The sequence below is a fragment of the Schistocerca cancellata genome, chromosome 1 (assembly GCF_023864275.1).
Source record: "Schistocerca cancellata isolate TAMUIC-IGC-003103 chromosome 1, iqSchCanc2.1, whole genome shotgun sequence".
NCBI classification, from domain to species: domain Eukaryota; kingdom Metazoa; phylum Arthropoda; class Insecta; order Orthoptera; family Acrididae; genus Schistocerca; species Schistocerca cancellata.
Window position 1 is genome coordinate 666,575,641 of NC_064626.1, and position 16,690 is coordinate 666,592,330.

General features: G+C 37.3%; 1 protein-coding gene across 1 annotated transcript in view; it reads right to left on the reverse strand.

Moving 5' to 3' along the window:
• LOC126183829 (retinoid-inducible serine carboxypeptidase-like) overlaps positions 1-16,690 on the reverse strand; it is a 122,458-nt gene that overhangs the window by 85,154 nt on the left and 20,614 nt on the right. Inside the window, exon 4 of the mRNA XM_049926089.1 lies at positions 14,419-14,529. Within this exon, the coding sequence (XP_049782046.1) occupies positions 14,419-14,529 (111 nt within the window). The remainder of the gene's footprint in view (positions 1-14,418; positions 14,530-16,690) is intronic.

Sequence of the window (16,690 nt, forward strand, 5' to 3'; positions counted from 1 at the left end):
ACAATGACAGACAAGGAACTGGTGACTTCACAATGTGAAATTCCACATTCCACTAAATTGCAAAACATGAAAGGAAGAATCTGCTATGTCTGAATTTTGCTTCCTGGAGGGGAACTTGGACAATGAGGGGCAGCCACTATTTTAGTTTGCAAGCAGAATGTAGGGGATACCATATAGTATTAATTCATGTAGTGCTGAACTCTGCATTTAGTGGTTTTTATGTTACAGCATCATGGTATATGAATATAAGCTGTTTCTAAGCACCGGCACACTGAATATGATCTCTAAAATGCACTGTTTTTGTTATAATTTGCTATAATAAAGTGACAGGAAACCATATATTGGTAGTTGTAGGCTTCTCATATTTCATGCTTTTTGTATTATGTCTTCAATGTTGTGAAAGTGTGCCATTTCAGTGCTATCAAAAGTGAGCTGTTTTCGGTACAGTTTCTTATAGTTAAATATCAAGTAATGACACCTGTGGCTACAGCCTTTAGATGTATGCAAAAGTTTTATATGAAGTAACTTAGCCACAAGGGTCTTGTACAAACTGCAGTGTAACAGATAGACTATGAAATGTACTGGGAAATGTATCAGTTTTGTGTGTGGCTACTATCAATTGTTTTACACCCTACATTTTCTAAAAGATTCTGGGATTAATTTAATAGAAGTATGTTTTCTAATACTCAATCTTAGTTTTTATAAATATGTATTTGCTGTAATTCTTGTTTTATAGGTCAACAACTGGAACATTTCTTCAGTGGATATATATATCACAAGTGAATATATCTTGCAAACTACAGTTTTTATTCACAAAAATATTGAGCAATTCCTCTTTTTCCTTTCTAAACTAATTTCTATGTTGAAACCAATGTGATAAAGTATGTCACTTCAGACTGATGGCAATTTAAGTATATTATCTGCTGACAATATGATTTGTTATAGCCTACCACTTACACTGTGAAGCAAAAATTCTTCATTTTACCACAGACGTACCAAACACACCCTGACAGCAGAAAATTATACTACAAAACTGCTGCATTAAATATAATCTACAAGCAACAATTTCTTTAAGCAGCTACAACAGATAAAACATGTAGGAGGCGTGTCATTCCATTTCTGTGTCTCAACCTGACGCTATGTATATCACTATCACAGCTCCAACCGCATGGTCTAGGGTGCCTTGTCACGGTCCATGCGGCTCCCTCCGTCGGAGCTTTGAGTCCTCCCTCGGGCATGTGTAACATCCTTAGCTTAAGTTAGATTAAGTAGTGCATAATCTTAGGGACCAATGACCTCAGCAGTTTGGTCCCATAAGATCTTACCACAAATTTCCAAAAATTTCACAGCTCCATAAACACAATGTGCATGTGCACAGTGATTTCAAGATATCCCCTGCACACAAACAAAGACTATTGCTTTGGATCTAGCATATTTTATCAATGTTAAACGATTTTATTTCATTTTATAACTCTTGTATAAAAATCTGTGCATATTGTTTACTGTGTGCTCTGCAGCTATTATCTTTGACATGCTTTTCATGTTATTCTGTACACTTCTAAAAGTTGGTCATTATGTTTTAATAATGTAATAAAGTGTCAGGTATTTGTGGAAACCTTGTGTTCCCTGCACCAATATCCCAACAAGTTATAAGCCCAGTGTAGTGTCCATGATTTGTAAAGTAAAAACTTAATCCCATTTTTTCATAATTTGTGGTAAAATTATAGTTGTGATGGTGGCATGGAAATGGATACAACATTGGCTATCTTCGAGCAAAACCTGAATGGAACTGGAATCATTATTTAATGATATATCTAAATGTAAAATGTGTGACCCTCTTTTGCAGATCTTTTGTTTAAAAATTCAGAAAATTTGTTAGCCACATATCTACACTGAAAACATTGTAGAATGATGTAAGAAACGTTTTTCTTGTTTAAATCCAGTGGACTGTTGATGTCTAAAAGTGATGGAACATTTGGTAATCTCAAAACACAGTGATATACTTATGGAACAGCTTTACAAAATAATGAGAAAGATTCTAGATTAGATTCAAACAACAGAAGCAATTTTCTATTGAGTTCAAGTAGCAGAAGAACATAACCTGCAATAACTGCAAAACCATATTGTCTGATCAAATAACATTGGGAGTGGATAGCAGATGGATGGTTACCAAAATAACATGTAAGCTGCAATTTTCCCTTTCAGTGTTTTGTGTAAGAAATTACAGTTTCTTGCTGTGAATCAATTACGATGTCCTACGATTCCCACAAAGAAAGTTGGTGTGTGGATAATGGCACAACAACAGGGGAAGTTGAGGGCTGCTACCACACCTCCCACCCTCCTCCACACTCCCGAAAAATCATGCCCTGCAACACAGACACACATATTTATAAAGTATTAACTTGATCAGGGTGTACAGGTATACCATTTATCTTGCCCACCATAAATAACTGTTTGTCCTGATGCAAATTACAAAATGTTTCAAGCAAATGTTCTTTAGCCATCAGGGGGACATCAGTCAACATGACTGCCTTTGTTGTAGCTTTGTTTTTTTACAAAGATATGAACAGTGGTATGACATTTTTAAATGGCACCCTGTATTTTTTATTCAGTAATTCATGTCCTCTCCTGAAAGACCTATTCAAAAATGTATCACAGAGTACCATTCACTGTAACACAACATTATATCACAGAGTACCATTCATTGAAACACAACATTATTAATTACATAAGACAACACTGACTTTGAGCCCAGGATCACAATCTCATCCACTTGCTGGAGTTGTCTTGTCTGAAAACAAATGAAAACCAAGTAAAAACATAACACAAAATTGACTTTGACTCTCCTGTACCATTGCCCAGGAGCAGAACATTCAAAGGTGCTAAGAGTGGTGACCCTGGACACCGATACACGGGTGCACTCATTGAATGAAAGAATTATTTACTGCTTCCAGTGTTGCCTGCTGAAGAGAATTACAAACAAGCATGATACTTTCCTGCATGTCCTCTGGAGTTGTTGGAATACCGCAATAGACAACGTCTTGAATGCATCCCCAACAAAAAAGTCCAGAGGATTTAAATCAGGAGACCTAGCAGGCCAATCCATCTGGCATGACACCTTCAGTTCAGACCATGATGTGCACGCAAGGCATTATGTGCTGGACATCTATCGTGTTGATACCGCAACAGCATTCTTCATCCAGAAGAGGAGGAAGAATTCATCTGAGGAAGTTGGCATACACTGTGCCATTTAGACTACCATTGATGAAATAAGGGCCACTAGTTGTAGTACCAAGCATCCCACACCAGACGTTAACTCTCCACTGACGCTGATGTTCCACCTGTTTAACCAATCATGGGTTGTAGCTGGACCAATGATGCATGTTCCTTGTATTTACCTGTCCTTTGTTTGAGAAGGAACATTCATCGGTAAATAGAACACTGGAGAAGAAGTTTGGGTTGGCGAGGATTTGCTGCTGTTCCCACTGACAGAACAGTACATGATTCTGGAAATCATTCCTGTGCAGTTCTTGGTGTAGGTGTACACAGTAAGGATGGGATCGGTGATGTGTAAGAATACAATGTACATGGGTTTTAGGAATGCCACTCTCATGTTCAAGCTATAGTGTGCTTGTGGATTCATACCAATGGAAGCGAGAACTGTAACTTTGGCAGCTTCATCTGTGCAACAGCTACGATGACTGCATTGTCATGGGTTGAAACTTCCTGTTTCCTGAAGTGTTGCAACAAGACAAGAAAACATATGTTGGGAAGGTGGGTTCTTGTCAGGATATTGCTCTCTGTACAGTTCCACTGTCTGCATAGCATTTCACCTACCTTCAACAACAACAATAAAAAAACATTATGTCAATATGTAGGAAGGACAGCCTTTACTGTATGCCTACTCTGCACAATAGTATTTAAAAGGACTAAACTACTGTACTAAATGTACCTGTACATAAGAAAACAGTATTGCAATTACTGTTCTGCTAACTAACATTCCCCATAGATGAGTAGCATTTCTCAGCACAAAATTTTTGGGTATGTATGTTGATCAACAATTAAAATGGGCTGAACATATTAGGATGCTTGGGAAAAAATTAGCACAGCATGCTTACGAATATTAGTCACTGTGTGCATTAGTTCATGCCAGAGAATGACATACTTTGCACACATACATTCTATAATAAGTTACGGTATAACATTCTAGGGTGCAAATGCCCAAAATGTGAAATATGTGTTCAGATTGCAAAAACGAGCTATCAGAATAATGAGCAAGAGTCACAAAAGAGCACACTGCAGAGAGCTATTTAAAAAGTGTGGTATTCTGACTATCACAAGTGAATATATCTTGCAAACTACAGTTTTTATTCACAAAAATATTGAGCAATACTTAGCAAACAGCTGCATACATGATCACCAAACCAGAAACAGTAATTGCTTGCACCTAGACAGAATGAATAAAACTAAAACCCAAATCACTATGTTTTACCAAGATGTCAAGATATACATTAAATTGCCAAAAGAAATCAAAAGCATAAAGGAACTCTGTAAATTTAAAGCATTCCTTAAAGAATATTTATTAAAAAATAGTTTTTCCTCGACTAGAGAATTCATGCCACATAAAATTGGCATAAATAAATAATCAGGTTAATCAATTATAAAGTGGACATTCTAGATTGTAATTTACCCATACAAGTATTACAGGAGACTTGTGATATATTTCTTTTGATTGAATCAGGTTCTTCAGCATTATGTAATTCAATGACAAATTGTTTGTGTAATATACATATACGTATTATGAATTTATTATATATAGCTTGTATTTCATTACATTATATGACAAAATAATGTACATATGTATGTATAATGATGACATCCATACAAAGAAATTTGTTTACGGATGAATAAATAAATACCTTCTCTTCATTGGTGTACATTGTACTCACACAACTCTTCAACTGATGATGGTTGACAGAACAATGGGTGTGCATTCAGCTTACGTTTACATTTGTCCTCTGTCAATGTCAGCATGTGGATGTGTTCCATTACCCCAAAGTACCTGCACTAAGTGCTGGGAGTGTCAATGTCAATGTTGTGTTATGTAATTAATAACGTTGTGTTTCAGTGAATGGTACACTGTGATGCATTTTTGAATAGGTCTTTAGGAGAGGAAATGAATTACAGAATAAAAAATACATGGTGCCATTTAAAAAAGTCATATCACTGTTTATATCTTTGTAAAAAAAACAAAGCTACAACAAAGACAATCATGCTGATTGATTTCCCCCTGATGGCTAAAGAACATTTGCTTGAAACATTTTGCAGTTTGCATATTGACAAACAGTTATTTAGGGTGGTCAAGATAAATGGGACAACATGTATATGGGGGGGGCGGGGGCACTTTTTCACAGCTGAAAATATACTTTTCTGTGTTAAGCGGCTGTATACTTTTCCTTGAAACTTTTCCATAAAACTTATCAATCCTTTGAATGGCAAAAGTTTTATACATAGACATAGAACTTACTGGAAATTTAAGAAATGAACCCAGTAAAAAAGAATATGTTTTGGAAAGGTCTTTGATGCGCACTAACATGTATGCTGCATATTTTCATATTACAAAAGTATAAATACAGATTCCACCAAGCATTCCGGAGCACTGAAATCAAGATAGAGATGCCAGTCATAGCTCAGGTCACATCATCTCACCATCCAATGACAGAGCATAGGATACATGACATAATCAGCCAATAGCAACACACTACTAAGTAGTGTGAACACAAAAATAAGATAAGATACATCACACAGGTGTGCAAGTAAAACTTTAAATAATGACTTAAATGTCTGGTCTTCTGGGCCTGAAATTTTTCTTAGTGGCTAGTCCCCAAAGTGGAAAGTTTTAATGAGAGTCAAATACTCTGTGATTTAAAAAATTCATCACACGTAACATAATTCATCTTGAATAATAGGAAATTTACTTTGAAAATAATACTTCTCAGACTACCACTCACAATATTTTCCCTCAACCTATTAGAAAAAGGTTCAGGTGAGCAGTTACCAGAGAGTGCTAGAAAACAAACATTACTTCACATGCACAGCTACAAAGCCATAAGAAGCCATTGCTTGGTGATTGCCCTACTCATTTCCCTTTGTTGCATTTCTGTTCATAATTTTGTGAATAGTGGACCATCATATTACTATGTGCAGTAGTGCAGCATGTTGTTCCAAAGGAACATAAGGAGCTATTGTACTTACGGCAATTTTTTTTATCATATCCTATCCAGATAAGGAATGCAAAATTAGAAAGCAGTCCTTGGAATAACATTCATATCAAAACTAGACTCTAGAACTCAAAGTATACCAATATTTTACTATGTGGTGATTATAACATAGGTTCTTTTTATTTGTACTCTGCAACGCTGTTATATAGCATTTTCAGTCAGATTTACATCCACACACCGTTGCAAAAAGCTAGTAAGAAAGAACACAAATTTCTTGCAAAAATAAAAAAGGCTGTTTGTAACCACCAGAACTAAGAACAATAAGCTTTTCATGACTTTTTCAGACTGTATAAAAATTAACAAGGTTATTTGTGAAGCCAAGAAACAGTATAATTTATAGTTTATATTCCACTCCAGGAGTAAGTATAAAGCCTTGTGGGGAGTTAAAATGATAAAACATAGTGTGTTGCCAGTCTATAACTTACTGAAGAATTGTGTTCTGTAAATTTAAGATATAATCAACACAAATTAAGAAATAATATCAACCCTATGGGAGGTACCACAAAAGTATTGAAATATATCTTGTGATGGAAAAACTTTTGTAAACTATGTAAAATTCTGCTAAGGCTGTCAATATATTTTAAACAAAAGATTTTAGTCAATATTACTGACCAAATTTCCCTGCTTACTAATCTTCAAGTGGATATTTACGTATGTTCATATTATATAGGATGAAGAGAGCTCACATTATGTCATAAAAGAAAAGTACATTGGAGGATACTCTAAGGGTTTCGGAATTTCATAAAACATCACTGTATTATCTTATGTTTAGTTCTTTGTTATGGCTTAAAGCCATACATGCCAGAAGATGAAAACATGCACTTGAAATCACAGGTGCTGACTCCGTGAGACCTGAGGGGGGCTGAGCCCACTCAAAAATTCATTTGGGGGGGGGGGGGGGGGGGGTTCTCCACCCCCCCCCCACCCCCCCCACAATAATTTAAGAAAATTATTAGTTATATTATACTTTGTAAAATCACCAAATTATGTTGGAATTTATTATTTTCCTTGTTTGACGATAATTACCTTTTAAAAGACATTCAGTAATGAGTTAAAACAAATAATTATTATGGTAGTAAGCAGGTTAACTGAAAATGAGTGGTGTGAATTGTGATAGTGTTATGGTGCTGCAGACACACTTAGAGTTTGCCCTGGTGCGTGAACCTTCGGGTAAAGTCTGGCATCAGCGGGCCAGCGCTGCAGCTGTAGCGACATCAAAAGGATTGGAGCAGAAGCGCGTGGAACCCCCTGCCTCACATGATAGTTTTGAACACTTTTGAGAATTGTGTGCACAAGTTAATGATCCTATACTTTCTCGGAATCTAAGTACACCATAGAAGTGTGAAAACAACAAAGCCAGCTCACTCACCACACACTTTCAAAACCCCAAAGGAATACTAAAAAGCTATTTACACTGAAGTTTGTGAAACAGTGCAATCTTGCATTACTGAGAGGTTTGCTTCAACTGGACTCACACAGGTCAGTTGAACAAGAGTGCTTGCTTTTAGTAAGCAGAAGTGTTCAAAAATGACCTAATCATTGAGAGATTGCACTTACAATTGAATATGTTAGCCGATATCACTAATAAAAAATAACAGGTCTTAAAAAACATGCATCATATAAGAAAGTACATTACACAAGAGACTGCAGCCGGAGAAATGTTATGTGAAGTAGTGAAATGCATAAAGTTTCTCCAAGTAGTTCCAGTCACGACAGCAACAGCAGAACAGTCATTCAGCACCCTTAGATGTCTGAAGTCATCTCTCCGATCAACAATGGGACAGAAGCGATTGAACAACTTGGCTGTTCTTCATGACCACCGAGATGTTTTGAATGAACTGGGTATCAGACCAGTCATCAATGGCTTCATATTCAGTAATCCAGTCAGGCGGCCGACATTTGTACCATTCTAAAGACACTCTAGCCCTACTAATGGCATTTAGAGCAATATTAAAAATCTTTATAAGATAGAGAATTAAATACATACATAATGTTAAATTTTCAATTTTGAAATATTAATACTAGTTTAGTACTGTATTACTATATTACTATAGTTCTGTATTAGTTATCTTCAATTACTTAAATATTTTTAGTTGAGTATGACCCATTTAAAACCTGCTATTTATGAACTTTTTGACTGAAAGTATTAGGCATTCTGTATTAACTTTATTAACTGTATTAAAGCATTAATCTTGAGATATTATTTTTATTCAATGTAAGCTTAAATTAGCTATTTCACTTATTAATCAAAGTGCTACTACTATGCTACAGCAATATTTTATGTTTTATTCTTTTAATGATAGTTTAGGATTTATTTAAATATAATTTCAGTCTTTTCAGAGGTATATATTTACTGCTCTGTAATAGTCTATAAGCATGATTATTACTGTAAATTAAATTAGCTTTTTATAAAAATACCATGCTTGTTTATGTTTTGTTTCTGTTTTCAATCCAAAAAATGTATCAGGCTTGTCAAGTTTCCCAGAATGTCAAGTTATTGAGAGTCCAGTTTTCAGGGTTCTAATGTTGATCATATGACTCTAAAATGCTTTAAAAAACTTAGAAACTCACTATTTATCATCTAAAGTATAGAAAATTTACTTTTTATAAGTCGGCACCCCTGCTTGAAATTCAGTGAACAGTCAAAAGTAACCAATAGTGTGGAATGAAACACATAGTTTCAATTAAACTAAGTGCCTCTGTAGAAAAGATTAATAAAAGCCAACTTTCTTTAGCAGATCAACAAAAATAGCTTCATTGTTCTGCAAGATGATTAATGCTTGACTGCCAATAATGTGGAAATTAAGTAAGATCAGAAATTTGAAATTAAGAACATATTTTGCTGTGGTAATTATATGAATGTATTTTAATTCACTTGATAGTTCCTAGCCACAGAAATCTGTTTTGTTTTCATTTGACGTGAGAGCTGCAAACAAAGAGAAAAGAGCAAAATATTGAAATGTAAAGACGGGTCATGTGGAGACCATGCCTCTCCCCACTATATCTCAGACTGCTCTGTGAAAGCATGAATCTGGCAGCTTGGGTGTGCCAGAAAAATTTTTCTGGGTAGTGTCTGGCTGCTTGCTGCTACTGCTTAGACAGCTACAAGTAAAACTTCCAGTAGCCAGAAGCGGGAGAAGCTGCTGCTCGTACGTGACTCAACTGTGCATATATGTGAGCCCTCTGGCAACTACTCAAACAAATCTAATATAAGCAGTTATGATGTTATGCTCATCAAAATCAATTTGTTTTTATGAAGTATGCCAGTCTTCGTCCTAACGCCTTTGACACATTTCACTGTTGGATGTGTTATACCTCCATGGTTGGCAGACACTTCTGTGTGAACTGCATTTTGTTGTAGTAAATAGTGCATTTTCTTTGCAATTTAAGTTTTATTTTGGTGTTTTTCTCTCATTTATGTTTTATTCTGCAGTAGTGGGATAAAGCAAAATTCTTTGTTCCAATATCAGTTCTCACCAGTCAAAATTACTAAAAATTTAACTGAAAACTAAAACAATTAAAAATTCTTGGAGTTATAAAAAATTCCCAGATTTTTCCCAGTTTCTTCCTGGATTCTTGGGTTTTTCCCATATTTCCTAGTTGTCCTGGTGTGCATACACCCTATTGAAGGAAGTTAGAGAATGTAATACATATTTACTAGTAGTGAGCACGGCCAGAGCCATTTTTCATGAAATCTAAAAACTATTTAGTCATTCAGTTTTCACAGCTTGGGCTCTGTACCTTCACACTGGCTTATGGGGCAACAGTCAAAATTTCTCTCACTGATGCTTCGGTTCTCCAAGGTGTGCAGGAGTGCCACCATTCTGGTAGGAATCACAGGACATATATGGCACAGAACTACTGCAAAATCCAGAAAAATGTGGGAATTTTTTTAGAATCCTGGGAATTTTTCATAGTTTTAGTTTTCATTTAATCTTTCATAATTTTGACTGGTAAGAACTCATACTCTAACAAAGAATTTTATCTTGGCCAACTACTGCAAAATAACACTGCACCTATAAAACATAAATGAGAGAATAACACCAAACTAAAACTTTAGTTGCAAACAGACTGCACTATTTCCAACAACAAAACACAGTGCACGTGAAAGCATCTGCCATAGCAAAATGTGGCAAAGGTTTTAGAATGAAGACTAAGCAATACTTAGTATCAAGAAATGGCTTATGATAGTGTGATGTCACAGCTGTTTACATTTCTAACAGGTTGCAGGGAAATACACTCCTGCAAATGGAAAAAAGAACACATTGACACCGGTGTGTCAGACCCACCATACTTGCTCCGGACACTGCAAGAGGGCTGTACAAGCAATGATCACACGCACGGCACAGCGGACACACCAGGAACCGCGGTGTTGGCCGTCGAATGGCGCTAGCTGTGCAGTATTTGTGCACCGCCGCCGTCAGTGTCAGCCAGTTTGCCATGGCATACGGAGCTCCATCGCAGTCTTTAACACTGGTAGCATGCCGCGACAGCGTGGGCGTGAACCGTATGTGCAGTTGACGGACTTTGAGCGAGGGCGTATAGTGGGCATGCGGGAGGCCAGGTGGACGTACCGCCGAATTGCTCAACACGTGGGGCGTGAGGTCTCCACACTACATGTTGTCGCCAGTGGTCGGCAGAAGGTGCACGTGCCCATCGACCTGGGACCGGACCGCAGCGACGCACGGATGCACGCCAAGACCGTAGGATCCTACGCAGTGCCGTAGGGGACCGCACCGCCACTTCCCAGCAAATTAGGGACACTGTTGCTCCTGGGGTATCGGCGAGGACCATTCGCAACCGTCTCCATGAAGCAGGGCTACGGTCCCACACACCGTTTGGCCGTCTTCCACTCACGCCCCAACATCGTGCAGCCCGCCTCCAGTGGTGTCGCGACAGGCGTGAATGGAGGGACGAATGGAGACGTGTCGTCTTCAGCGATGAGAGTCGCTTCTGCCTTGGTGCCAATGATGGTCGTATGCATGTTTGGCGCCGTGCAGGTGAGCGCCACAATCAGGACTGCATACGACCGAGGCACACAGGGCCAACACCCGGCATCATGGTGTGGGGAGCTATCTCCTACACTGGCCGTACACCACTGGTGATCGTCGAGGGGACACTGAATAGTGCACGGTACATCCAAACCGTCATCGAACCCATCGTTCTACCATTCCTAGACTGGCAAGGGAACTTGCTGTTCCAACAGGACAATGCACGTCCGCATGTATCCCGTGCCACCCAACGTGCTCTAGAAGGTGTAAGTCAACTACCCTGGCCAGCAAGATCTCCGGATCTGTCCCCCATTGAGCATGTTTGGGACTGGATGAAGCGACGTCTCACGCGGTCTGCACGTCCAGCACGAACGCTGGTGTAACTGAGGCGTCAGGTGGAAATAGCATGGCAAGCCATTCCACAGGACTACATCCAGCATCTCTACGATCGTCTCCATGGGAGAATAGCAGCCTGCATTGCTGCGAAAGGTGGATATACACTGTACTAGTGCCGACATTGTGCATGCTCTGTTGCCTGTGTCTATGTGCCTGTGGTTCTGTCAGTGTGATCATGTGATGTATCTGACCCCAGGAATGTGTCAATAAAGTTTCCCCTTCCTGGGACAATGAATTCACGGTGTTCTTATTTCAATTTCCAGGAGTGTATTATGAATGATGGTCTGAAAAATATAACATGTTCAGTGTACAACAGTGAAATTTATTATCATGTTTGTATGAAAGCTTAAGCTGCTGCAGTTTAAGCTGTGCTCTTAGGGTTCTGCCAAACTACACCCTCAGAAAAAAAAAAACTGCAAAACATTTCTGTGCTCTTATGGTTCTGCCAAACTACACCCCCAGATAAAAAAAAAAACAGCTAAACATTTCTGACAACCAATATTATATGTAAAGCTTAGCTTATCAAGTAGCTCTGCTGTATCTATATTAACTTAAACCATTAACTTTTTCTATCTGTGCCTTCGTGCAACTCAACAGTGATGTTGCTATTGGCTGACTATATTATGTGTTCCACACTGTGAATATCTGCTGTGATTAACTGATGAGACCACATGGCATGAGCTGTGATTGGCTGACAGAAGTGCATCAAGTAGTGCAATCTCAACTTCTGTGATTTTGGAAGCTAGCACACTGTACTTGATGGAATTTTTATTTATGTTTTCATAAAAATGAAAATATGCAGTTTACATGTTTCCATGCATCAAAGATCTTTCCAAAAAGCAGTGTTTTGTTTCCAGGAGTCCCAGGAAGTTCTGTACTGGTGTATAAAACCTTTGCCATTCAAAGGATTGATACGTTTTAGAGCTCTGAGAGAAAGTATACTGCCACTTAACATGGGAGAAAGTGTATTTTTAACTGGGAAAGAACTTTTTTTCTTGTCTGCATATACACACTGAATCAATTCCAGCAAGATTTAGCAGTGTTCTTATCTGAAAATGCTAGTCAGATGGACTACTGAAATATTGTGTCAAGATGAGTGTATAATATGGCTGCAGATGTGAGAAGAATGTAACAGTGTCTGTAATGTCTCTGTAAGAATTATGGTACTGCTATTGTGAGACATCTATGACAAAGTATTTAATTATAATATGGTCTGTTTCCTAAACTCAATTTCCAAAGAAAAAAGAAAAATGATGGGCCAGAAGGCTGTGAAAGGAATTTTGAATGACTATACTGAAGTGGAGTATTGTTGTATTTGTCAGAAGCTGTCATTCTTTTGAAAGAAAGACATTACTGCAGAAGAAAAGCATGCCTCTTCCAGTAACCATGGATAGCTGTGACCAAGAATTTAAAGACTCAGCAGCTGAAAATGAAAATAAATGTTGAGCTAATATTCAAAGTGAAGATTATTAAATTACTAATGAAGGTTTATGAGAAAAATGTATGACTGAAATACATTTGTGTGTTCAGTCAGCATTCAAATATCCAATAAGATATGATGATTACTGAATCAAATGAAGCATTTTGTACTAGGCATCAGCTATGACTCATGGCATAATGATGATGTGCCAAGTGACTTTATACACTGATCAGCCAAAATTATAATCAGCTGCTTAACAGCTTGTTTATCCATCTTTGGAATGAAATACATCACAGATTCTGGATATCGGGGATCTGACAGTTTGTTTGCAGGTTTGTGGAGGCATGTGGCATGAGATGTCTATGTACAGGTCATGTAATTCACATAAATAATTAGCCACTGACTTGTGTATACGATGATAGCTCCTGATAGGAACACAGATGGGTTCAATTGGATTTACATCAGGCTAATTTGGTCACTGAGAAATCAATATGAGTTCATTATAATCCTTCTCAAACCACTGTAGCATGGTTCCGGTTCTTGACAGTTATACTGTAGAAAGATGACATTGCCATCAGGGCAGACATCAAGCATAAAGGGATGCAGGCGGTTCACAGCAGTCAGCATGCCTTCAATTACTACCAAGGGTCCCATGGAAATGTGGGAGAATGTCTCCCAAAGCATAACGCTTATATACAGTAGCTTAAGTGACCAGCAGTTTGGCAGCTACACTAGATCACGATTTCTCTCTAAGAAATTACATTTATCCTTATACACAGTTCACTATGCAGTATGCAAGTAAAAAAAGCCGACTTTGTTAATAGACAGATATCAACACAAGTCTTCATAAACTCTGAGAGGTGGAATGCTAGCTCTCAGTGAGGGTGACTAGATCAGTTATAGCAAGAGTATTGTGAACAGGGTCCACAGAAAAGTATCTAAGAGTACCTGCAAACAGCAGCTGTCATTTGAAAAGTGGTAAAAAGAAGAAAATGAGAGGAATTATACAATGCAGAAAAATCCACATAAGTGCTTTTCACTGGCTATTTACAGTATTGCATTAATATTCAAGTTATAATTTATTAATTCAATTCTTCAGATGTAAACCCAATGTTGTGGCTCCTGTGAAGCATTCATTTAAGTTCAGTTTGTCTGTAACCTTTGGTTGAGTCTAATCCTTAAGATTTCATCACTGATTTTAATTTAAGTTTTAATCAGAGTAAATGTGGCTATTTCATATTTCCATCATGTAACATTAAAATGTCACCAGTAACAATGTATGGTTATAATTATCTTATTTTAAAAACAAGACCAGCAGTCAATTCCTTACTGTTTGCAGAAGAAATGGTGCCCAAGTGAGTACTGAATCTATGGGAGAAATCCAAGAATCTCCCATAGCAACTCCTTTAAGTGGAACTGTCACTTCTCCAGCTTGTATTGCCTGTCAAAATATTCATACATAGTGTTATACCAAGGAGCTAAAAATTAATTTTAATTGTATAGATGATAACAATTATTGCATTTGGATGTAATACTGAATACACATTTTGCTGAACAGTACACATTTTATCCTGACCTCCCTCCCCCCCCCCCCCCCAAAAAAAAAAGAGGTGATGGGGGGGGGGGGGTCGGGGTCAAAAGATAAAAAGTGGGCTGAATTCTGTGGGTAGTTATCACTTACTATTAATTTATTTCAAAATGTTTAGTAATTTGTCTTATATTATAAGCAGATTATGACAAGTGATCTGTTTTCCCAGTGTATTTCTAACTTGTAGAAATCTCAAGCACCCTCCCCAGTAATGTCATAAGTTTTACACTTTCAATTTTCAGGTGGTTTCTGATGAATGTAGTGATGAAGGGAATAATTGCCATTGTATACAGATTGCCAGCATGAACAGAGTAGCAGCTATCAGGTCCCCAACTGAAAATGGCAATGACTGTCTGTTTGTCGAAGTATCATGGAGAACTTAAGATGGGTTTTGGACTGACACCTGGGAATTCTACAAGATTATGACTAGTAGCGAATCTGATATTATTATTCTCTTATTTTTATCTACATCCATACTCTGCAAACCACTGTGAAGGTCATAGTAGAGGGTGCTTATCATTGTACAACATATAGTGCTTTTCCTGTTCCATTTTTGTACGGAGCATAAGAAGAATGACTGCTTATATGCAGCTATGTGCACTGTAATTAGTCTGCTGTAATTGTTACTTAAAAAAACATATAGCCCGTATCCGTCTGAGTGTTTAGAGTGTAATGCAACTATCTGAGGTAAATCAGTCATGAACTTTTCAAAATTTTTGGTAACAATGCTTCCTCTTTACTCAGGATGTTCCCCCTAAGAATCATCAGGTGAATTTTAACTTGTGTTTCAGTTGATTTTACAATTTCATTTTTGCAATGTTTAGCTGTAACCAGCTCAAACTAATATTGCTCATCACATCTTTCATACAACACTCATTGTTGATGGAAGACATTGGTTTGTTTCCTGTTACAAATCAAATGATTTTAAAGCAGAATTTTATTCGCTCAGTCGATAGGAGATTGAAAATTAGTCAGGCGTCATATACATTCAATCAATATGCATTAATAGGGACATTAAAACATGAAGAGCAACTAGTTCTCTAGCAGTGACAGCACCGCGCTGGCCCGTGCAGACTGCTACCACCATACAGAAGCACTGCTCAGTCATTGCTGAAGTACTGGTTATTCTTCATGTTTTACTGTCACTGTTAATGCACACTGATGAAACAGTTATCACACTAGATTAATTTGGGACAGCTCTTTTAACTGGACATAAAAAATCTGCTTTAAATATCATTTTGTTTCGAACAGGAAAAAATTGACACTGGGTGTCGCATGAGAGAGTTTATGGCCAGTATTTGTTTGGGCTGAGACCAGCTACACATTACAAAAATGAAATTGAAAATATCTGCTGATGCACCAGAGAAAATGTCTCTCTATTCACGTCCAAATCTCCATTAAAGTATTGTGTAAAAATTTCAAGTAAACTAGTCAAGTACTTTTTGAGAACGACTTGTCTTTAATATTTTTTCGTTTTTGGAGGGAGGAGGATCCTGAACCCTCCATGAGCCATTTGGATCTGTTCCTTATAACATTAACTGTCGTGTTTCAAACATACAATGAAATAAAGTAAAAACTAACCAACCATTGAGAAAGCCATTTTATGCTCAACTACAAGAAATACTGACTGTTTGCAATAGTGGTATGTGAATATCTTATGGTATGAAGAACTGTCACAGTATCAGTAAGCTGCAGGAACACTTATAAAACTACTGGTCATGGATTGCTGTAAGACTGCCAGTTTTTAAGCTAGATTAGATATGTTCTTCATTCCATAAACATGTAGTGAGGAAATAAATTCATTTAATTAAAACATACTGTAATATGAAATATACTTTTTACAAAGGAACTAGTATTTTTTGTGTCAACAACTCCTCTCATCATTCGCAGGATGTGGAAAGAAATTTTCACTTACAAATTAGTGCAACAGTTATTATAAATGTATGTCTATATCTAATCTAATAAACAAGTTAATCCATGTGTTATTTCATGTAAGTAAAATCATATGAAACCA